This window comes from Hemibagrus wyckioides, linkage group LG23 (assembly GCF_019097595.1).
Source record: "Hemibagrus wyckioides isolate EC202008001 linkage group LG23, SWU_Hwy_1.0, whole genome shotgun sequence".
NCBI lineage: Eukaryota > Metazoa > Chordata > Actinopteri > Siluriformes > Bagridae > Hemibagrus > Hemibagrus wyckioides.
Window position 1 is genome coordinate 16,400,091 of NC_080732.1, and position 25,602 is coordinate 16,425,692.

Consider the following 25,602-nt stretch of genomic DNA (forward strand, 5'->3'; position numbering starts at 1 on the left):
GATTTTTGTGTTGGCGAACTGAGTTTATAATGATGTTATAAGAAAATAAATAAAAGAACTCCATGATGGTTAAAGTAACTCAGATAAAAACTGTTTATTGGTGGTCCAGCGCAGGAGCAAGGGGTAATGATGTTTATAAAATTATATTTCAAATGTTTTTTTCTCTTCGTTATTGCTCTGTTATCCAAGGTGAAAGGCTCCTAGGCTTTTTTAGGCTTAAATGAGCTGTTATTATTATTTAAAAGGATTATCATGTGCCCACGTTAACCCAGGACCCAGCCTTCAAACAGTTCCTGTTGTTACTTAGTTCTAAGCAGTGAATATATTCTCCTTTGTTCGTCTCCAAGGTCTTTTAACGTTCGCATTTCCTTTTTTTTGAGTTATTTATTTCACAAATGAATATCACCATGATGGATTTTGTGTGCCAGTACTTTGACACTGTTGTTACTGGGTTTTTAAGCCACATTTAAATCATGAGTGTATTGTTTTCGCTCTCCTGACATGCTGCATTAAGGTGTTTCACAAGCCTGTGGTCCAAATCCTAGTGTGTTTATTTCCCTTACACCTCACAGCTGCAGCATTAAGATTCTCTGGAACCCTGGTGTATTTGTGTTCATCTTACATCATAAGAAATGCACATGAAGAACACAATGACTCGTGGCTCATCTTATATGTCTCTTCTGTGTCTCCCTGACACTCATGCTACACGTTTGTCATGAAAACTAATGATGTTATCATCAGCTGAAAAACACGTATAGGTTTACTTTAGTTCCTGAAACGAGTGTGGACCCTTTTATATTCACATTTCTGGCATTTGGCAGACACCCTTATCCAGAGCGACTTATATTTTATCTCATTTTGTACAACTAAGCAATTAATATTTAAAGGCCTTGCTTAAGGGTCCTGCAGTGGCAGACTAATGGACCTGGGATTCAAACTCGCAAACTTAAAATCAGTAACCTTCCAACACCTTAACCATTAAGCTACCACATCCCCAAGGACCAAACTCTGGGTTGTTGGGGACTGTTAGGCCCTTGAGCGAGGCTCTTAACCCTTCAGGTATGCTGCATCATGGCTGACCCTGTGCTCCGACCTCATCTTCTTAAACTGGGATATGCAAAGAAAGAATTGCAATACTGTAATGTAATATGTGGCAATAATAAAAGCTTCTTCTTTTTCTTCGTTCATCTTCAAAGGAATCGTGGCACAATTACTAAACTCACCGAACTCACACCACGTCCTACAGGTAGACTCAGGTTCGGTACCACGCTGCATGTCCTGGACCGCATGACGGCTTTCGCAGGAGCAATTTTTCACGCGAATCGTACGCTGGTTCTGACTAAACTGTCAGACTGAACGTTTAGGAGACAAACTTCTTTACCTCTGGTATTTCCTCAAAAGTAAAGTGACTCCTATTCAGTGGAACAAAACAAATATGGCAAATCCTTTCTGAATATAAAGTTATAAATCCAGAATATATAAAGCATAAACTGGTTAGAGCTTTGGGCTGCAGAAAACGTCCATTCGGAGGGATTTGCCCAGTATTGATTTACAGTCAAATATGCTTTGGGTAATGTGGAAGAAAATCTCTTTGCTGTATGATACTGATGATGCTTAGCAAATCAGACTTCCTGTTGTGTTGGTTTTTGCAGAATCACCCTTTTCTGGTTACCCAGTGCTACACTAGTCTTTGTTCATTTGTATTACTCTCTATATGTTCTTTTTTCTAGTTTTGCAACCCACCTGATCACACATCGGTCCCGAATGTGACATCTGAATCCTTAATGCATTCCAGTCCACATTTGAATGAATTCATTCATTAAATTCAACTGTTTCCTGTTTGCATGTTGATAAAACTTCATCCATCTTTAACAGGTTTTCCCCATTCCTTTCCTTGTATTTATTCCTCGTTTTTACATTGATTTATTTTCCCTTTCTGCCATTCGTTTTCATTTCCGTTTAACACAGCCCTGTGTTGTTCCGGTCATGAGTGTGGATAATAATTTGGATTGTTAATAAATAACACTGTCAAGACCGAAGCTAGGGAAAAAAAAGCCAACAGCTAACATTGAATCATATAACAAATCATATATGTCTCCTGTAATATGAGCTCAGAGGGTTCGATGCTGCATCTGCTGTTTTATGTTGTATTCCATCGATTTCTGGTGTGTGGAAAATGTGAACACAAGCATTCTGAGATATAATGAAGTAATATATGATGACCTGGAATTAACCTTTGAATGTGACGGTTTGACGGTTCAGTTAACCTAACACAATGATAAACGAATCAGGCAAAAGGAGAATAGTGGAAATAATGAATTATATGAAAGAATCACGTGGAAATAAATGAACTGTGTGAAAGAATCACGTGGAAATAAATGAATTATATGGAAGAATCACGTGGAAATAAATGAACTGTGTGAAAGAATCACATGTGGAAATAAATGAATTATACGGAAGAATCACATTTTTTCACATGAATCATGTGAAAAAATCGCATGTGTAAGGAGTGGAAATAAACAAATCAAGGAAAAGAGGATCAAATGTGGGAATAATGAATCACATGAAAGAATCACATGGAAATAAATGAATCGTGTGAAAGAATTACATGAAATAAATGAATCATGTGAAAAAATCACATGTGGAAATAAATCGTGTGAAAGAATCACATGGAAATACATGAATTGTGTTAAAGAATCACATGTGGAAATAAATGAACTGTGTGAAAGAATCACATGTGGAAATAAATGAATTATATGGAAGAATCACATGTGGAAATAAATGAATCATATGGAAGAATCACATGTGGAAATAAATGAACTGTGTGAAAGAATCACATGTGGAAATAAATGAATTATATGGAAGAATCACATGTGGAAATAAATGAACTCTGTGAAAGAATCACATGTGGAAATAAATGGATCATTCGGAAGAATCACATGTGGAAATAAATAAATCATGTAGAAGAATCATATATGGAAATAAATGAATTATACAAAACAATCATAAATGGAAATAAATGAATCATACGGAAGAATCACATGTGGAAATAAATGAATCAGGCGGAAGAATCACATGAAATAAATGAATCGTGAAAAAATCACATGTGGAAATAAATGAATTATACGGAAGAATCACATGTGGAAATAAATGAATCACGTGGAAGAATCACATGTGGAAATAAATGAATCATACGGATGAATCACATGTGGAAATAAATTAATTATGTGAAAGAATCACATGAGGAAATAAATGAATCGTGTGAAAGAATCACATGTGAAAATAAATGAATCAAGGAAAAATTATTACAAGTGGAAATAATAAATAATGCAAAAGATTCACATGTGGAAATACATTAATCGTGTGAAAGAATCACATGTGGAAATAAATGAGTTATGAGAAAAAATCAGGGGTGGAAATAAACCAATCAAGGAAAAATGATCAGAAGTGGAAATAATGAATAATGCGAAACAATCATGTGTGGGAATAAGTGAATGATGTGAAAGAATCACGTGGAAATTAATGAATCGTGTGAAAGAATCACGTGGAAATAAATGAATCGTGTGAAAGAATCACATGTGGAAATAAATGAATTGTGTAAAAGAATCACATGTGGAAAGAAATGAATCATGTGAAAGAGTCTCGTGAAAAAAATGAATCATGAGAAAGAATCACGTGGAAATAAATGAATAACACAAAAGAATCAAATGTGGAAATAAGTGAATCGTGAAAAAATCGCATGTGTAAGGAGTGGAAATAAACAAATCAAGGAAAAGAGGATCAAACGTGGGAATAATGAATCACATGAAAGAATCGCAGGGAAATAAATGAATCGTGTGAAAGAATTACATGAAATAAATGAATCATGTGAAAAAATCACATGTGGAAATAAATCGTGTGAAAGAATCACATGGAAATACATGAATTGTGTTAAAGAATCACACAACACACAGCATTAACCAGTAACCAACATGAAGATTAGAGGCACATAAGCGCTTTAACATGATCCTCCTTCCACACCTCTCTCTATTTCCACCTAACTCTCGTTTTTCAACTCAGGCCCGTACAAAAACCTCTGATCGTGCGCTCTCCATCCACACCATACCACACCACCCCCCTCCATCTCGTCCTACTCTTAGTTGGCTGACCTTGAGCGCTGGCAGATCAGAAGCAGACAGCCGGGGGAAAGAGGCTCCATCCATCTTCCCTCTTCCACCTGGCAGCCTCTCTAAACAAACCGGGAAAATGATTCCTTCACCTGTGTGGCCTCCACACTCTGTGGATCTCTCTGAGGAATCATCTGTAACCTCTGGACCATGTATACATGCTAGCAAATGATGTGGTACGCCTTGTGGATCGCAGGCATGTGAGATAAGGATCTCATCTACAATATGTGGAGTCATTTGGTGCTGACTTCTTATAGACTTTTGTTCATTTCTCCTCATCAGCTCCTCATGTGAGGCAATGGATTCCATTCACACAAATTGAATCACTATACTGCTAATTGGCTTGATGTCCACAAAACTGACTCGAGCCCTTGAGCGCTACACAAGTTCACTTGCGTCGATGTAGGAAATACACCTCATGTGTAGCTAATAAGCCATGACACATTCGCTATCCAAAATTTGCTAGAAATAAAAACCATTTGAAGTGGTTGATTTGCTTCATAGTTTCGTGCCATCGACTCAATCACAAACGTCTCTGTCGAATCATTCATTAAATTCATTTTATTTGTTGCACTGAAAACATTAGTGGTACATGTTTAAAAAACTGAGTTGCTGAACTACTACATTACTGCGTCCACAACCAGACCTCAATTCACCAGTTGAAGACCCCAATGCAAATACGGTGGTTTGGGGGCATCGTGATGCAAATTCAAGCCATATTATTAGGCAAAATTATGCACACAACAATGCTAGTCTTCTAAAAGAGGTTGTCTATAGATGTTGAGATTATTTGAATATTACATATTTATCAGACCAACTTGGAGACATCCGCCTCCATTCATTCAGTTGCAGAATCCAGGGTCACAAGTCGGTTCCTGGTATTCGCAAAATTTGAGAAAAAAAAAAGTGGATAAGCGGCAGAAAACTCTTTAAAACATGCTAGTTGGTGCATCAGCATAAAAAAAAAACCTCAAAACATACTAGTAAGTGAATTAGCATCCAGATAAACCTCAAACATGCTAGTAGGTGGATTAGCTTCCCCAAACTACCAAAAACATGACGGTAGTTGCATTAGCTTCCCAAAAACTTCCCAAAACATGCCCGTAGGTGGATTAGCTTTCCCAAACCACCCAAAATGTGCTAGTAGGTGGATTAACATCCCAGAAAACATGTTAGTGGGTGGATTAACTTCCCAAAAATCCTCCAAAACATGCTGGTAGATGGATTAGCTTCCCCAAACTCCCCCAAAAATATGCTGGTAGGTAGATTAGCTTCCCCAAAACATGCTAGTAGGTGGGTTAGCTTCCCCAAAACATGCTAGTAGGTGGGTTAGCGTCCCAAAACACTCCAGAAACATGCTGGTAGGTGGATGTGCATCAAAACAATTCCCCAAAAACATACTGGTAGGTGGATTAGCTTCGCCAAAAACTCCCAAAAACATGCTGGTAGGTGGATTAGTTTCGCCAAAAACTCCCAAAAACATGCTGGTAGGTGGATTAGCTTCCCTAAAACTCCCCAAAACATGCTGGTAGGTGGATTAGCTTCCCTAAAACTCCCTAAAACATGCTAGTAGGTGGATTAACTACACAAATTGTCCTTAGGTGTGAGTGAATGCCTGTTTGGTGAAATATGATATGTCTTCATGAATTTGGGGTTAAAGTGGTAATGGTCTTGGCTAATCAGACTTTGGGATCGTTTTGGATCAAGCGTTCCAAAAGGAATTCAACCAAAAAGTCAACCAAAAACTTGCCCATTAAAAGAAAAACAAAAAAAACATACATCCACATGGTGCAGTGACGGGGGAAAGTTGGAAAGTGTTGGCGGCTGAATGAATTTGGGTGGATCTGATAAGTAGATATTTAATATTTATATGCACTTTAATCTTAATAGCTAATAAACAGCAGCATTGTTTATAATTTTACCCATCAATATGGAAAAAGCCACTCACTTAAATTAGTGGGTCAGTCAGCTGGTGAACCGGGGTCTGGACATGGAAGCAGCAAAAGATTTTATAAATAAAAAAAAGGTGTGTTCAATAACTAACAACTTGGATTTTGCATGTAACTGGATCTTCACCAATTTCAGCTGAACACCCCTGGCTTATCACTTTTCTCTCTAACTCCGTTCTCTTGAGTCCTCCTTTCTCTCTCTTACCAGTCAGCCTCAATTGAATCACACATTCAGTTCCCTCTTTCCCAATCTTGTCACCCTCCCTTCCCCAGGATGTTCTGCACCTCTCAGCAAAAAACCACGAATCTGTAATCAGTTTGCGAATCGATGCGGCAACGAGCAGGGAGTCTAGCCGAGCCGTCCGGATCCTTCCATCTTAATCTAAAGGGAGGGCGGCAGGGGCTTTGGAGCGTGCCATCAGGAGTGGATTTAAGACATTAGCAGGGTTCTGAATGCAGGATAGAGAAGAAGAAAGAGAGAGACCTTAAAGAAAGAGAACAAGAGAGGTTTCTTTGAAAATGAAACACTTTGTAAAAACCCACCTAAGCTGGAGCAGCTGCAGAATACAAAAGACTCGTGTTAAAGCTTTCCTTTATGTTTCTTTGACAGGTAATGAGCTCCACGCTGCATTGTGCTCAGAGAGTCAGAACGCGTAGGAAGATGTACTTTATGTGTTTATATAAGTGAAATGGACCGGTGTGGGTTTAAAATTAGGTTGTATACTGTAGGAGGAAAAAGCAAAAATTTGAAGAAAAAAAAAAAAAAATATATATATATATATATATATATAATTTCTTTTTTTTTAATTGTGTGTGTGTGGTGTATATACAATATATCTCCCCCAGTGCAATAATAATCTATATATACATGTATGTATATAGGCACAAGTGCAATACCATACATAAGTACCCTTGAGTACCCTATTTATATTTCCATCCTACTTATATCTGTTCTTCTATATTTTTCTATATTATAATTTATGTCTGTGTATTCTCCAGCACCAAAAAAAATTACTTGTATGTGTGTTTATGATATATATGTATATATATATATATATATATATATATATATATATATATATATATATATATATATATATATCACCTGTTAGTGGGTGGGATATATTAGACATTTTGTCCTCAAAGTTGATGTTAGAAGCAGGAAAACTAATGGGCACGCGTAAGGATTTGAGCGAGTTTGACAAGGGCCGAATTTTCGACTGGATCAGAGCATCTCCAAAACTGCAGCTCTTGTGGGGTGTTCCCGGTCTGCAGTGGTCAGTATCTATCAAAAGTGGTCCAAGGAAGGAATAGTGGTGAACCAGTGACAGGGTCATGGACGGCCAAGGCTCACTGATGCACGTGGGGAGAGAAGGCTGGTCCGTGTGATCCGATCCAACAGACGAGCTACTGTTGCTCAGATTGCTGAAGAAGTTAATGCTGGTTCTGATAGAATGGTGTCAGAATACACAGTGCAGGACGGGTCAGAGCTGTTTTGCAGCAAAAGACGGACCAACACAATATTAGGCAGGTGGTTTACACCACTGTCGAACTCTCATTCTGATGAAACACATTAATGTGCTTTTCCTAGTATGATATAGTTTCTATGGTAACAGCTAATTAACACCCACTGCTCATTATATCTTATGTGCATGTGTACATGTTGTCATCAATACATCAGACATCCTCTGACAACATGATCCATGAAGCTCACCCCATCTGAATACTAGCATAACGATCGTATAATGAAGCGCCGCAGTAAACAGCTGAATCAAAGCAGCTGAAATGAAATAAAAACAGAAACTAGCGCTGCTGTTCTTTGTCAGCTATAGTGTCAAATTTAAATCTTAGCATGACAAAAAAGAATTTCTGACTGTTCAGCAGCGGGCATGCAGGCAATCTGAAAAAGTTGCAGTAAGATCTTCAGCAGTTGCCTAGTGACTGAATCTCTTTTTCTACATCAGTGTACCAGGGTCATTCAGTTTTGATGGACTGAGTGTCTGAAAATGAAAAAATGGTTTCTTAATTTGTTTAACGTGGATTTTTTTTAAAAATTTCCCATTGCTCCAGAGACCAATCTTTACGCTTCCCAGCAAACTGAATCCTTTTTCTGATTAGCCTCAGTGATAACTGATTTTTTTGAAGGCTGCACATCTGTTTTGTCTCAATCCCGTGAGTCCTCTTCGCATTGTGCATGTAGAAATGCTCTTACTTTCACTTTTAAACATACCCATGAGTTCTACTGTTTTTTTATTATTATTATTATTAATATTTAAAATTATTATTATTTCAGAGAACGTTTACGTGATCTGCGATTTCCTTCATTCAAGATTTTTTTGTGACCACATTTCTTCCTTTTTATTCTACACTGGACGATTTCTCACCCCAATTTTAGTAGTTTCAGTAGTTTCTTCTCCTTGGCTGTTTTCTTGGCTTGATGCAGGGTAATGATTTGCAATAACATCTTTTCCACAAACACAGCATATGTCTTCCGACATGGTGGTTGAAGAAATCTACTCATAAAGCTACTCATTGCATCAGTTGGGTTAAATAACTTAATAAACATATTAATCACTGTAGTAATTATCCAATGGAAGACCCTAACTTATTTGTTTAGTTAATTCCAGATGAAGACTTTTTCTGGCCAGGCAGTGTAGTTGGATAATGTCTTTTCTCTGGGAAGAGAGAGAGAGAGAGCGAGAGAGAGAGAGAGAGAGAGAGAGAGAGAGAGAGAGAGAGAGATGCACATGTGTGTTTATCTATCTATCTCTGTATGTATACATTTCTTTAAATCCGCATTTAACACCTTAAGAAACTATTTTGTATTTCCACACACCCAGTGTAGATAGATAGATAGATAGATAGATAGATAGATAGATAGATAGATAGATAGATAGATAGATAGATAGATAGATAGATAGATAGACACATTCTGTTTTGTTTGTTAGTTTGATTTTAACAATTATGGTATCATTTTGCCCAGTGAATCTACCAAAATAACTCAGACCCACAAATTCATCAATCCAATCTAAAACAAAACCATGGATCAATCAATCAATAAACCAATCAGCACACAAAGATCTTCTAACATACAGGACATTGTGGAAAAAAAAGTCAGTCATCCAAAATGGATGAAAGTCAGTACTGATATTTGGATCAATAAATAGTTTGTGATTCCACATTATATCCCTAAAACCCTAAAGAAAGGGGAAAAAACCCACCTACCTATGCTCCTGTTCTTCATGATGATGAGGCCTGACAAAGAATTCCACCCTTTTATCCAGTGCTTTATGCTCTATGATTGAGTTATCTATTTCAGCTCTGACCTTTCTGAGAGAAGGAAAAAAAGATAAAGTCGGTTTCTGGGTGGCTCGTCTTCCGTTCCATTGATTATTCCTGATGATTCGGTTGTAGAGCGATCTCTTGGACCAGAGTGGATGATGACAGGAGGAAGGAGACAGAAGAGCGGTGTGAACACTTGGTTTCATTTCTGAGGCAGCAAACGTCTGAAAATCTTCTGAACGTTGAGAAGAGGAACGAGGATTTAATTTTTAACCATCATTTTAAATCACACAGAGCTGCTCTCGCATTCAAAAAGAAAGAAGAAGATGAAGAAGGGAAAGGAAACAAGCTGAGAAGAAGTAAAAGTGCTGCAAGAGAAAGTCTTTGGATGAAACAAATCGGTGAGGAATCGGAACAGAAATGTCTCGCTGGTTAGAGAGCACCAAGAAACCAGTGCCGAAATACCATAAAGGGATCTGAGGGAGGAAATAGAAAGTGCAGCGCAAAGTGTTTTATGATGTTTTCACACTTGGTCCAAATACTAGAGTTCACGTACATTACACTCAAGACTGATTGAAGGCTTGTTTGGGGGTCAGCCTGATAACTGAAGGTTTGCTTTCATAGGAAAGAATACTTCCTGAACCATGGATCTCTTGTGCTATTCAATATGTCACTTTTGGCTTTCAAAATGGAAGGCACTAGGGTTCTACCTTTTATTTACTTCTTTTTTTTATTATTGTCCTGTTGTGCCAACACTCAAGCAGCTTTCTGGACACATGGAAGTCATAGAAACCAGGGGAATTTCTAGAGTTTTGATCACTTTTGGCACAAAGAACCCCTGCCCCATTTCCAAGAAGTACTTTTTTAGTACTTTTTTAAAAAAGTTAACAGCTAACTACAACTAACATTATCTATTAAAGGAGAAGTTCACTTCCAGAACGAAAATTTACAAATAATTTCCTCACCCCCTTGTCATCCAAGATGTTCATGTCTTTCTTTCTTCAGTGGTAAAGAAATTATGTTTCTGAGGAAAACATTTCAGGATTTTTCTCTATATTGGACTTCAATGGTGCCCACGAGTTTGAACTTGCAGCCTCAAAGAGCTCTAAATGATTCCAACCAAGGAAGAAGGCTCTTATCTAGCACTAGCTCACTGATGCGCGTCCACGATGCTACGTGCTATGTAATCACGTCGAAAGTTCACGCGTGACATAGGCGGAACTACAGACCCTAGTGTGGAGAAGGAGGACCGCTCTGAAGTTGTTGCGTGTGGAATGACACAAAGTTATATATGTCTTTGTGTCAGTTTTGTGATCTTTCAACGTGATTGCGTAGTACATAGCATCATGGACACACATCCGAGAGCAAGTGCTAGACGAGCTTTTGTGGTTAAAAAGTATACAATTTTTTATTTTTCTAAGAAAATGACCGATCAGTTCGCTAGATAAAAGCCTTCTTCCTCGGTTGGGATCTTTTAGAGCTCTCTGAAGCTGTATTTAAACTGCATTTTGGAAGTTCAAACTCGGGGCACCACTGAAGTCTACTGTATGGAGAAAAATCCTGAAATGTTTTCCTTAAAAAACAGTTTCTTTACGACTGAAGAAAGAAAGACATAAACATCTTGGATGACCAGGAGGTGAGTAAATTATTTGTAGATTTTTGTTCTGGAAGTGAACTTCTCCTTTAAATCAATCATCAGGTATAATGTCATATTGTGAATTATCATGAGATTTAATGTTGAGGTTTCAACAGGGAAAAGTGCAAGGTATGGGAGGAACCTGAGGAGGACAGCGAGGGGGTGGAGCATATGATTGAAGAGAACGCGCAGGATTTCAGCTTGCATTGCAATCAGCTTTCATGTGTTGAATAATTCAAATGATATAACTGATAACATTCATTGAAATGGAAGGACTAGTTTCAGACATGCCTACTGTAATTTACTTCATCAGACATGAGACAGTAGTAAAAAAAAAAAAAAAAAAAAATGCCATCCCTAGGACCAACCATTTCCCAACCATCAAGAAACTCGAAACAGGTAGTAAACTGACAAGGTGAACCTATGGCATTAATTAGCATGCAGAACTGGGAGCGGTTATCTTTCACACCTGATGTGGGCTGCACTATGTGTGTTTGAAGTAAGCCTTATGTTTTTGAGCACCATTGAAGAGACTGAAAAGAAAACACTAAATGAGTTAAAACCATTTTAATTATGACTTTGGGATTACATGCGCAGTCCGTGTGTAACTGATGGACAATTAGGCCAATTATTGATGAGGCTCATCAAGCTGAATTGTCCATTTACTCTCACGTAATGTATCTATCTAACGACTTGATTACAGCCTGACATTCCCTGTGTGTAGCGATCATAGTTATCGAGCAAAGTGTTAAGTGCATATTGACAGTCTTTACCACTGTGTTTGTCGAATTGGCTCCTTATACAATACAACCTTTTCAGGAAGATTATGAAAGGTAAATAAAAATGACTTTCTGTTGTCTTTTTGGTGAAATATACAGTAGGTCATGTCAAATATATTATAGGCAGAAAGCACACTGGTCATTTAAACTGAATTATTTTTCACTTTTTACTTTTTGCTAGAATTCAGCCACTGCAACATCCAACAGGTTTTCGCAGACCACCTCACACACGCACCAAGCAGGAATTTTAGTGATCTAAACGTCAGGTTAGCTGAGTTCAGACATTTTTAAGATCGAGTAGAAGCCCGTTAAAGAAGATTCAAATAGGATCAGACATGATACAACATGATGCTCTGGCTTGAATCCCTAACCTTCTGATCGATAACCAATAAACACCAGTTTTATGAGGTTGTAAACATCAAAAGGTTAAAGATGGAGGTGGACGACGGAGTAACATAACATCATGAGTCTCACTCGAAAATTCTGAGAAAGTTTTGTATTACTTGCTTCACTTTACCTAGAAGAACAGAAGCGGACCAATTACCGCACTTTGAGGGACTCCTTGTGTAAAAGGGATGGTAAAGGATTTAAAACAATAGATCCAATGCGGAGTCTGCGGCTAACCTTGAGGCATGAGAAATAAGGCTGAAATTCACACTCACAAGCCTCACGCACACACCCACATGCCTCTCCACTCCATCTAATCCTGCTATTGATCATGCAAATCACACCTGAGTCGCTGAGTCATCGCAGACGTGCGGCAGAGACGGACATACCTAGATCACCTGACACCGTTTTCTTTATGCTACGGTACGTTAACGGTGCTGACACCGTTCCGGAACAAATCTCTTATCATCACTTCTTTGGCATCGATGCCGCATACTCAGATGCGCTCTTGTTAGCCGTGAAAGGAATCTGACGGGAATTACGTAAGAGGATGTGGGGTGGCAGACTACACAGCAAGGAATGAATGCTAAACACAAAACAGGCCTGTAATTAGGACTTGTCCCTATCGTACGTGTCAAGCGAGCCGAGGCTCGGTGCTGCTTTGTACTGTAAAGCACCACTTATTGAGATGGAATTGACTGTGCATAATATATAACGACTTAATTTGCATCCTCTTAAGAATGTTCGCTTTTCTCTCGCTGTTCATTCTGTTCTGAGGTCTTTTGTATGATTCATTGTGTATTCAGATGAACATTGAACATTCGTGTATATGTAATAATCCAGGTTAAATTTACTTTGGGTTTATTCTACAAAAAAAATGAGAAAAAACACCACCCTTATCCAACTGGTCAAACTGTTTCTTTCATTCACTGTCGCTAAAAAACTAAAATACTACTGGAATTAAAACTAAGTGGAAATCTAATCTTACCTAAACACTTCTCTGTAAATATCTGCTCATATGGACACTAAATATTGCCCCACATCCCCCAGCTATTTAATTTTTTTGAATCCCCTTTGTCCAGGTCGAGTTGGAAATGCCTTTGTAGCTCCAACATGAAACTAAAGACTCAAACATTCGTTCGATCATATTGCTGAAAGTAAACAGCTGTTTGTTTGCAGAGGCACACCTCAAAATCTCAACCTGATAACAAGCATTCACACAAAGCGTCAGACACGTGGCACAAAATTGATCCGGATACTAAATTCGAAAAGTGACTCTTCAGATATGTGATTCGACTCCTGATGTGTACCAGAAAGATTCCGTTCAAAGAGTTTGAGTTGACTCATTTATAAACACTGGCATCTGAAGATGTCTACTCTGAATACAACTGAACATCCAACGATGCTGATCTTGGACTTACTACTAGTCTTGATTTGTATTTATATTGAGAAGAAAGGAGCAAGAAAGAGAAATGGCTGGCAGGCTTTTTTTGAATCTCTTGGACGCTTGTTGTGCAGCAGTGACTGAAGAGAAACAGGGAACTCAGCAGGACCAGAGGACCAGAGCTGCATCTTCAAGAACAGTGTGTGTGTGTGTGTGTGTATTTTTACTGTAAATAAAACATCAATCATTCAGTTTCGTTATTATGATCCTGGCACAAGCAGGTATAACACAGAGACAGATAGACTGTTTCTCTGGTAATTTATTCATTCATTCTTTAGAAGAAGCCTTTATTATCACCACATATACATTACAGCACAGTGGCATATCCCACCTGAGGAAGTTGGGGTCAGAGTGCTGGGGCAGCTATGATATAGCACCCCTAGAGCAGAGAGGGTTAAGGGCCTTGCTCAGTTGCCCAACAGTGGTAGCTTAGCAGTGCTGGGGCTTGAACCCTGACATTCTGATCAACAACCAGAGCCACGACTGCCCCAAAGCAGAGTGCAGGGTTAACCATGATACAGCGCCCCTGGAGCAATAGTGGGGGGCCTTGTTCAGGGGCCCAGTAGCTTGGCAGTGCTGTGGCTTGCACCCCAATCCACTGATAAACAACCCAGAGCTTTAACCACTTTAGCCATGATTGAATTCCTTCATTCATTCACAAATCTGATCTGATTTTGTGGCCTGAAATATATCAGAATCAGAATACTTTATTGATACCCTCAGGGAAATTGTTAAGTTGCAGTGGCTCACAGTACAATTTAAAGTTAAAAATAAAAAATAAGAATGAAAACATATTAAGTATGGGTGATGTAAAATGAACGAATTTCAATCTTGAAATACGTGGTTTGAAATATGTAGCCGCAGTGAAACAGATGGCAGAAAAATGTCAGACTGTGATGATAGTGAAGTTATTGCACATGTAACAATTTATTGCACTGAAAAATTATTGCACATAAATTGAACAAAATATTACACATTATATAACTGTTCCATGAAAATCTGTAACTATATCACAGATTCGCTCGTATTAAAATCGCTCCACATCTGTCGTTTATCAGCAGTGAATATCTTTAGGTTTGTATTTATTTTAGATTTATAAGAATGTTATATTTCAGTCATGGTGGCTTCGTGGTTAGTTAGTACGTTTTCCTTCACACATTCAGGGTTGTGGGTTCGATTCCTGCCTCCTCTGTGTGTGTATATGGAGTTTGCATGTTCTTCATGTGCTTCGGGGGTTTCCTCCCTGTTCTCCGGTTTTCTCCTCTATCCAGAGACATGCGTTGTAGGCTGATTGGCATCTCTAAAGTGTGTGAATGGGTATGTGTAAGCCTTTTGGGATAGACTCCAGGTTTGATTAATTACACTGGAATTATAGTCATTTTAAAAAGATTTTTGCATAAGTATAGAGTAATTTTGCATACATTTAAACTGTGGTATTATTGTAATCATTTATATGTTTGGGTTTGGGCAGCAGGGTGGCTTAGTGGTTAGCACTGTTAGCGCCTGAACAGGCAGGGGCCTTTCTGTGTGGAGTTTGCATGTTCTCCCCATGCCTGTGTGGGTTTATTCTGGGTACTCTGGTTTCCTCTCACAGTCCAAAAACATGTACATTAGGTTGCTTGGTAATTCTAAATTGCCCATAGGAGTGAGTGTGAGTGTGTGGTTGTCTGTATATATGTGTGGCCCTGTGATGGACTGGTGACCTGTCCAGGATGTACCCCTGCCTTTCGCCCAATGTGTGCTGGGATAGACTCCAGCAGATCCCTGTGACCCTAATTAGGAATAAAGCGGGTATAGAAAATGGATGGATGTTCAATTAAGATTCTATCAAGCTAGCTAACATGGATTAATAATTTAGTCCAAGGCTAGAATTTAAGTATGTGATTTAAGTGATATTTATTACTTAGTCCTGCTTGGGAAGGTAGAATATGCAGAACTTTTGATAAACATCTCAGACCTTGGATTTCAGCAATGCTGGAACCATAACACCCAAGCTCTGAAAATTTAGCAAGTTAGAGAGAAAAATGTCCGCTAGCTGCTCCAGAGCAAAACATGATGCATGTCGCCTTGCTGTGTGTAATAAGAGTCCTGGCATAACGTTATGGGAAACACACACGCCTCCCGTGGGTGATACAAGTCTAAATACCACACAGCATGATTTATGTGGATATTCTCCATGCCGCAATGTGCAAAATTATGCATGAGGAAACAGGATGTTATTCTGTGGATATAGTCGCTGTCTTTACATGACAGCGGATGGAAAATCTCAAGGTGAATGTATCAAAAATGGTTTCAGTCTGTTCAAAGAGAAAGAAGCCGAGTGAAAAGACAGCGTAATAAGTTTGTTCCAGAAAAAAAAAACCCCAGTCACTGAAACCGTGATACGACTTTCGCATACAAACGAAAACGATGGTTGAAAAACCCAGTCGTTTTTGATCAGACTGAATATTGTTAGCATTAGTGAGAGTTTTTTTTTTTTTTTTTAAAAATGCATAGTATGTGCAGTGTGCCGCAGTAGAGGCTGTGTACAGGCCTGAGCGGCTGGATGCGAGCAAAAAGAACTTCAAATAGAGTTGAGAATATTAAATGCGATAAAGACAGCAGGAAGCTTCGACTGAAGCGGCCTCTGGGTGTATTTCTGCGAAACAGCAGGATGCGCTGCAGCACAGAGCGTTACAAATCATCACTGGATGTGAGTCGCTTTAAAAAAAAACAAAACACACACCACCAACACCATGGAAAATCATGGAGTCAATGTAGATACCAGAAATGAAATTAATTTCTGAATTCTTTTAGTGATTATAAATAAAAAAAAAAAACTCAGCAGTCAAGGTTTTGTCCCGGTTATATTGACACGCATCTCTTTGAACATTTTGTAGTGTTACGATATGGAAATCAACTGGACTTTGCTTGGAAAAATGTGTATGTTTGGTGAAAAAAAGCAACTACAGTGAAGCATGCTGGTGGTAGCATCGAGGTCAGAGTTACCCTGGATAGTTTCTCTCCTCCTTATCTAATCACTGAATTTAGCTTCCTTGACTTCGGATGTAAATCTGAGTACTTAAACTATCATAAATATTTACATCTTTATACACATTTGTTCACAATTTACCAAAATATAGATTTTGGTATTCCAGCTCCAGGTAGGTGGGTAGGTACTTTATTCATCCCAATTTGGAAATTTAGCACTACTAAATATGGAAATGTCCTAAGGAGGGTGTGAATACTTATGCAAGGCATCGTAGCACTCATGGACACTTGAGCAAGGTGTCTAACCCTCAAGTGTGGATCTAAAGAATCTTCTACCTGGATGAATGTAAAACAAGCCACCGTTGGTAACATCCATCATGCAGCGTGCTGTAAAAGATGCATTCAGTGTGTGTGTGTGTGAGAGAGCGAGAGAGAGAGAAATCAGAAAGGCTCAAGGAGAAACCAATAATCCCCGGTGCTAATTTATACTAACGACTCTAGTTTGTGTCGCAAGTTTGCCTTTTTTATTGCTCCATCCATTGTCGTTAAGAGTTTCAGAAGTATCGACTTGCACAAGGTTGGCTTTTCCGGCTTTACCTCAGCAGTGATTTAAATGCAAATTATAAATCGTGACAGATGAAGAGGCCGTGACTGAAAGAAAACAGTCGAGTGGTTTCATGGAAAACCATTAACACCTAAGCCTTGTATGCATATTAACGCCTGGGAACAGTCTTCGCCTTGTAGGTGTGATGTAACCGGAACTTATATCATTTATATAACCTCTTTCTCTTTATATATATATTGATGCATTCTAAATGCTGCCCAAACTGATGACCATCACGACCTGTAGTATGCCGTAGGCATGCTGAACGAATGTTAGAGCAAGAAGCCGATCCAATCACCGAGAAACAGGAAGTCGTTCTTGCTGACTGTTTGTCTACTCCGAGTCTTGGTCGATTACTCAGGAACTAAATAGTTTTGCTGTGCTGTCTTATTAAATCAACACCGCCACCATCACAGAAAACAGATCACCAACGATGCAGTGGATTTGGTGTAATTGACGGTGCGACAATTGAATCCCAAATGAAATAGTTTGGATTTGAGCTTGGATTTCAAGCTACCTCATCGGGACCTTTTCTTGGACCGCACACTTTGCAAATATGCACTAAAACCACACAAACATATGTACTTTATTCATAAACAGCAATACTACATTTATATCACCAGTTATCGTGTTGTATTGTGGTGTTAAAATGTTCCGGGTAGTAGTTGCTTAGCAACAGACATCCAATCAGAAACTGAAAGATTTACGTAGAGGATTTTTTTAAATGAATTAGTTCTTCATTTATCTAATCATGGTTATTGATGGCGCAATGTAAATGTAAAGCAGGATAACCCAGGGTTCTGTTTACCTGACGTTTATAATTACCCAGGGGAACTACACTCTATTGCCAAAAGTTTTGGGACACCCCTCCAAATCATTGAATTCAGGTGTTGTTTTTCAGGGGTTGGGCTCGGCCTCTTAGTTCCAGTGAAAGGAACTCTTAATGCTTCAGCTTCATACCAAGACATTTGGTGTGGGAAACAGTTTGGGGATGACCCCTTCCTGTTTCAACATGACTGCACACCAGTGCACCAAGCATAAAGACATGGATGAGGGAGTTTGGTGTGGAGAAACCTGAATGACCTGAACACCTTTGGGATGAATTAGAGCGGAGTCAGACTTTCTCTTCCAACATCAGTGCCTGACCACAAATGCATGTCTAGAGGAATGTTCAGAAATTCCCATAAACACACTCCTAAACCTTGTGGGAAGCCTTCCCAGAAGATTTGAAGCTGCAAAGGGTGGGCCAACGCCATATGACATTCATGTGCATGTAAAGGTAGATGTCCTAATACTTTTGCCAACATCGTGTATTTCAAGCATTTAAAAAGCTCTATAGTGAAGGTATCCTCAGCTCTTTTGGGATAAAAACTTAAAACCTAGTTTTTTATGTGCATAGATAGTTCTGAAATACAGAGATTCACCAAGCATGCCATGTTAGCCACATTCTCCCACTAAGGATCATGTGCCTAACAATTGCCTTATTTTCACCGAATATAACTTTTTTATAATTTAAGAAATAAAATATATCAAATGTGGACTTCTACAGGGTTCTCTGATTGTTCATCTGAGGCAACCAGACCAAAAAGGTTTGCATTTTCTTTCCTAAGAAGCTCCTAGTTCCTGTTTAAAGAGTCATATTTTCCCTTCTTATGCTTTTGTACCTTGCGGTCTTGACCTTTCGCTTGTTCCGTGTTTTAAACTGATTTACACTGGATGATGTCTACTTGTGTTTTGGATTCAGAGCTGAAGGTCAAGCACGATTCAAGGATAAGCCTCAATAGAGTCTACGTGATGATGTCCTGCTCTTGCCTCGGCACTTCAATTGCATATGAAGTAAGTCAGGAGTACGGCATTAACGGTGTGCTGTAAACAAGTCTGCGGTCATGTACTTCCTGATTTAGTTGAGATAGTTGCCCCGCTTTAAATCATGCGTTTTAATGTCTTGAAGCTGTGGTAATTAGCTGAAGATTTAATAGCCGTGAAGAAGCGCCGTCTTCGGCATGGTGTTCAGCCTTCATGAGATACAACAGCACACGTACAAATTTTAGGAAAAGGATTTATTACAAACTTACTACAAAATTTGACATATATTTCACATAACAGGTATTTGCATAGGCAATATGTAAAAAATATGCTTAACTACTCACAAATACGTAGCTAAGCGAATGTTTTCAATTCATTTACATTTACATCTAGAGGTCAATGCGAACAAAGTTCATATGAAGATTTATCTCAAGCTTAATCATGTGACGTTTTATAAAATATATATACATATATTGCCACTATGCTTAGCATATAATTCTGGCATTTAGAAATATTTAACAATGCTAGATTCGCTAGCTGGCTATCCATATGAAAAACTGTGATTATGCTAGCATGGCTGTGATTAACGATAATTCTTCAGGAGCAGCTTTCTAAGCTAGCAAATTTAATTCAAATTTTCCGTCACATGGTCAAGTTTACGAATGAATTATCTAACGTTTGGTAAAATCAAGATGTATTGGAAGTTGGCAGTGTATAATAGCGGAAGTGGAGAAGCTAGATGTTATCTTTTTCCTTCAGAAAATAATGAAGTTAAAAAAAATACTGGCTTCACTAGATTCATTGAGCTAATAGTATAGCTAGTACTCAAATTTCCAGAGCAAGGAGCTCGTAGTACATTAACACATTAGATCTTCTTAGCTTCTCAGCTTCAGTGTGTAGAAAACAAATTTAACCCATAGCGTCGGATCCATTCAGCAGGTGGAGAAGTCCAAACAGGAGAATTTTCGACATTACAGAGAAATGAGATCAGTCCAGCAGGATAAATAAGTTAACGTCCCCTCCTAAGAGTGATGAAACTTGCATGCGTTCTGTGTTATTAGAACCTGCAGCAGTACCCACAGCCTTTATTCTTGCAGCAGTTGCAGCAGTATCGGCACAGAGCCAGGTGACTCTGACGCTTCGTCCTGAACAGCACCTGGAGAAAAACAATCGTGAAGAAGCTCTTAGTCACTCATCACACAATTTATCATGTCTTAGAATGAGTGTTTGGTGAGTATATGATGATTAGTACCTCAGGACTCGTCTCCTTCACCAGCATGGCAGCTTCACCCTGATCATGTCTCTGAGCTGCTTCCATTTCCACAGGTTCCTCGAGCTGTACCTGAGGATCAGGAGCAAAATAAATTCACTTAAAATTTCATTACATAAAAGATAAGAAAAGATTTTTTTTTTTTAAACTAAAGAAACTAAAAAATAAATATTAAAACAAAGTTTATGATGTGATTAAAGAAATGTGTCCTTTTTAAAAAAAAATAAAAAAAAACTTTTTTAGCTAAAGAGACAAAAAATAAATTATTATTACTAGTTTTTTTTTTTAAAAACGTTGAGGATGTGATTAAAGAAATATGTCCTTCCTTTTAAAAAAAAACCAAAAAACTTTTTTTAACTAAAGAAACTAAATAAATAAATAAAATTAAATATTAAAACTATTGAAGTTTATGATGTGATTAAAGAAATATGTCATTAATTCATTATTATTGGAGATAATGGTAATTTTATTTACTTTAAAGGTTTTCATGTTAATAAATTAATAAGCAATCAAAATTAGACTTTGAACAAGACTTTATATAAATAAACATTATTTTAAAATGTTTTGAATGTGATACAATAATTATGTAGGATATTGCAATACATTTAATTGATGTTATATATATATATATAAAATAAAAATATAAAATAAAAATAAAAATAAAAAATATATAATTAGAACAAATTTGAAGAAAGTGTGATTAAATGAAAATGTTTTAGCTTTTTTTCACGTAATTAAAATGAAATTACATAAAATATAACTTATATAAGATGAAGATGAAGTGGAGATGAGAAGTTACCTCAGACTGAGTGAACGGTACAGCTGCACTCTGTAGCACGCAGAGGCACGCGACGATGACGGTGACTGCGCACGCGATGCTCATTGGCTTCATTTTTCTTCTTAATCGGTCGTCAGTCGTCACTTCTGAGTTGTTTAAAAGAAAGTTAAGAACTTTCTCGAACTTTTTTTTTACCCTGTTTCTTATTTAAAGGCTCTCTTTTGCTCCTTCTTTCCCCCTCTCAGGATTCTTGGATTCTCCTGAATACCTTCGCGCGCCGAGTTGGCATTTATGCGCGTGCCGCGTCCATTACAAACGCCCCCTTTCAGCGCAAGCCACGCCCCTTCCCGCCAAGCGCGTGCTTGGGAAACCCAGAGGAATTTCCAAAGTTTAGTTTAAGATTAAAATGCTTTAAAACTTTAAAACAAAAATACCAAACTCTCATATAAATATGTAAAATAATATTCACATCACAGATTATTAAATAACATAAACACATATTTATATCACATTTAAATTTCATTGTATTTTTTCATAGTAAAGAAATCTTTATTTATTTATTTATTTATTTATTTATTTATTCATTTATTCATTCATTCATTCATTCATTTATTACTTACTTACTTATAAAATTACTTATTTATTTAACTTCGTTTCTTCCATTTTTCCTTTCTTACTTCTAAACAAAATGTCACTTAATTTAATTTCATACATTTTATTGTATTAACTTCAGTGTAATATGATGGTTATGACTAATTTATTTATTTAACAAAAAAAAAGAAGTATTTCTTTATGTAAATGCAGGTTTTTTGTTACATTTACCATAGTCTTATAATTCCAGAAAAAAATGCATCTAATTTTACATATGAAATGAAAAACGTTTCTGCCTCAGAATGTGTATTTTACCTGTAGATGATGTAAGAAAACAGAGAAATATGGAAATCTGTTAGTGATAATATTAACAGCTTGTTTTTTGCATGTTGATGAATTGTGTGAATCATTAGGAGATGCATGAAACATCCACATGAGACACTTGGAAGTGAAGGAAATCAAATCTATAAACTTGGTCAAATATTTTTTTTTTCATGTCTTTTTTCCTGCATTCTTCTCTTCCCAGAGTGCTGATCAGTGGGGAATTTCGGTGTCCGGATGCAGAAATGGGCTCAGTCATGTGTGGACCATTTGGGATTTCTCACTTCTCAAACCTGGGAACAACATTTTCCCCAGAAGACAATGGATCCATTTGAAATTATAACACAATATTTTCAGTTCTGGACCGAATATAGTCCTGAGCTATAGTCTGGATCTTAATGGAGTTTATTAGTAGCACATTGTACTCTACTGTATATAATCTATGTACATTAAATCATTAAAAATGAAAAGATAGATAGATAGATAGATAGATAGATAGATAGATAGATAGATAGATAGATAGATAGATAGATAGATAGATAGACAGACAGGTAGATAGATAGATAGATAGATAGATAGATAGATAGATAGATAGATAGATAGATAGATAGACAGGTAGACAGATAGATAGATAGATAGATAGATAGATAGATAGATAGATAGATAGATAGATAGATAGATAGATAGGCGGGCAGGCAGACAGACAGGCAGGCAGATAGGCAGGCAGGCAGGCAGGCAGATAGATAGACAGGTAGACAGACAGACAGGTAGACAGATAGATAGATAGATAGATAGATAGATAGATAGATAGATAGATAGATAGATAGATAGATAGATAGGCGGGCAGGCAGACAGACAGGCAGGCAGATAGGCAGGCAGGTAGACAGACAGACAGGTAGACAGATAGATAGATAGATAGATAGATAGATAGATAGATAGATAGATAGATAGATAGATAGATAGACAGACAGACAGACAGACAGACAGATAGATAGATAGATAGATAGATAGATAGATAGATAGATAGATAGATAGATAGGCGGGCAGGCAGACAGACAGGCAGGCAGATAGGCAGGCAGGCAGATAGATAGACAGGTAGACAGACAGACAAGTAGACAGATAGATAGATAGATAGATAGATAGATAGATAGATAGATAGATAGATAGATAGATAGATAGATAGGCGGGCAGGCAGACAGACAGGCAGGCAGATAGGCAGGCAGGTAGACAGACAGACAGGTAGATAGATAGATAGATAGATAGATAGATAGATAGATAGATAGATAGATAGATAGATAGATAGATAGACAGGTAGACAGATAGATAGATAGATAGATAGATAGATAGATAGATAGATAGATAGATAGATAGATAGATAGATAGATAGATAGATAGATAGATAGATAGGCGGGCAGGCAGACAGACAGGCAGGCAGATAGGCAGGCAGGTAGACAGACAGACAGGTAGACAGATAGATAGATAGATAGATAGACAGACAGACAGACAGACAGACAGACAGACAGACAGACAGACAGATAGATAGATAGATAGATAGATAGATAGATAGATAGATAGATAGATAGATAGATAGATAGATAGATAGATAGATAGGCGGGCAGGCAGGCAGACAGACAGGCAGGCAGATAGGCAGGCAGGTAGACAGACAGACAGGTAGACAGATAGATAGATAGATAGATAGATAGATAGATAGATAGATAGATAGATAGATAGATAGATAGATAGATAGATAGATAGATAGATAGATAGATAGATAGGCGGGCAGGCAGGCAGACAGACAGACAGACAGACAGGCAGGCAGATAGGCAGGCAGGCAGGCAGATAGATAGATAGATAGATAGATAGATAGATAGATAGATAGATAGATAGATAGATAGATAGATAGATAGATAGATAGATAGATAGATCTCCTCAGAGCGATAAACATAAACTCTCATGACTTGTCATGAAATGTCCACCTCAGTGCTGAGTCATGTTCAAGAATCTCATGTTCAAGCATTCCGCTCTCTCAATCCCGAGTCATGAAAAAGTCCACGCGTCAGGCTGTCTCATTCACCGATAACCTTTTGCCACTTCATATTGACTAGGAGTAGCGGACAAGCCTGAGTCAATAAATATAACCCTGAATGGCTTCTGGATAAATCCGAACATAGGGTCATTAAAATTTTATGTCCTGTTGTCATGGATACGACGATCATTAATTGGATTAAGCAGTGTATTTATGCTTAAATGGTGCATTTAATGAATTATTGCTTTCCAAAATCACTGGCTTAATAGAAAAAAATATTCTTTTTCTATGCATGAATCTTTCCTAAGTAAGCTTCCTGCAATCTGTACTCATCTGCATTTGCCATAGTTGCCACAGTAGTACAGAATGATCTAGGCTGTAATTTTCTAAAACGGTATTTAACGTGATGTAGAGTTAAAAAAAAAAAAAGTCCTCTAATATTTAGCCATAGCAGTCATCATATAACAGTAATGTACTGATAACTGTATGGATTAGAAATCCAGCTTTATAAACTAGCAGTGTGTTTGGTATTATTATAAAATTAGTTAAGCGTGTCAGTTCGTTGCAGGTCTGGTATGCTAATAGGTTCATTTTAATCTTTTAATCCTGTTAGAATAAAACTGTGCAAAAATATATATATATATACACACAAGGTGTTAAGGTAAAATTTCAAAATAATTATTATATGTGTATTCATTTCTGAATTGTTTTGGCCTGTATTATAGTTTTCTTATATATCTGTATATCTATCTATCTTTCTGTATATCTAGTTTTTCTTTAACTATAGATATCATTTTGATTTCTTTTTTGTTTGTGTGTTTGTTTTTTGATCTAATTTCATTCTAGATTGTTTTTGTTTTTTAGCTAGTGTTTTAAACTAGTTTTAAACTAATGTACACCTTCAAAAAGGTGCAGAAAACCCTAAATCTATCATTTTAATATCATATGATCGATTTAAATTTGCTAAAACACAAACATTTGGGCAAATATAATCTTAAATTATAATAAAATAAATAAATAAATAAAATACATTTCATAATTTATTTCTCTCTTCTTTTTTTTTTTAATTGAACAGAATTATGTGTGAATCCTAAATGTTATATTCTAGTGAAACAAACCACTCATTCGAGTCACTCATTTTTATTCCATAAAAGATTTATACTAAAAACAGGATAGAAGAAAAATAGTTGAAAAACACGAACCAGATTTCTTTGTAAATCGAGAAATGTAAAATGAATGTAAACCTCACTGAACACTGAAGGAAAATGGATAGAAATTAATTTAATCCATGATTATATATTATGTTAAAATTATACAACCGCTTGTTTTTAGTGTTTCCCCTGACATGGTTTATTTCATACTTAGATTACATAAATGTATTTCATACATTTCACTTAGACATAACAGTCCAGAGCTAGTGGTAATGTTCATTTTATCCCTGGCAGTAAAATGATAGAATCATTAATTTTTTTTAATGCATTTGAATACTAAACTTTTCAATGTTGAAAATGTTAGATACCATTTTTTAAATGTATTTGACAGCCCTAGCCAATAGAGTTCATTTTTCATTAGAAATACTTCATACAGTTGACA

The 25,602-nt window shown here is 37.2% G+C and overlaps 1 protein-coding gene across 1 annotated transcript; it reads right to left on the bottom strand.

The window, feature by feature from the left end:
- Positions 1-19,258: 19,258 nt before the first annotated feature.
- hamp (hepcidin antimicrobial peptide) lies at positions 19,259-21,348 on the bottom strand. The gene is made up of 3 exons (XM_058375958.1): positions 21,093-21,348; positions 20,276-20,365; positions 19,259-20,179 (listed from the first exon to the last, which is right to left on the bottom strand). Exons 1-3 carry the CDS (start codon positions 21,183-21,185, stop codon positions 20,081-20,083), a joined length of 282 nt encoding a protein of 93 aa, XP_058231941.1. The 5' UTR covers positions 21,186-21,348; the 3' UTR covers positions 19,259-20,080.
- Between the last annotated feature and the right edge of the window lie 4,254 nt (positions 21,349-25,602).

Coding starts and splice junctions, on each gene's coding strand:
- hamp (XM_058375958.1), bottom strand. CDS start 21,185: ATGAAGCCAATGAGCATCGCGTGCGCAGTCACCGTCATCGTCGCGTGC. Junction 20,366..21,092: donor TACCGTTCACTCAGTCTGAG/GTAACTTCTCAT, acceptor CCTGATCCTCAG/GTACAGCTCGAGGAACCTGT. Junction 20,180..20,275: donor TGAAGGAGACGAGTCCTGAG/GTACTAATCATC, acceptor GTTTTTCTCCAG/GTGCTGTTCAGGACGAAGCG.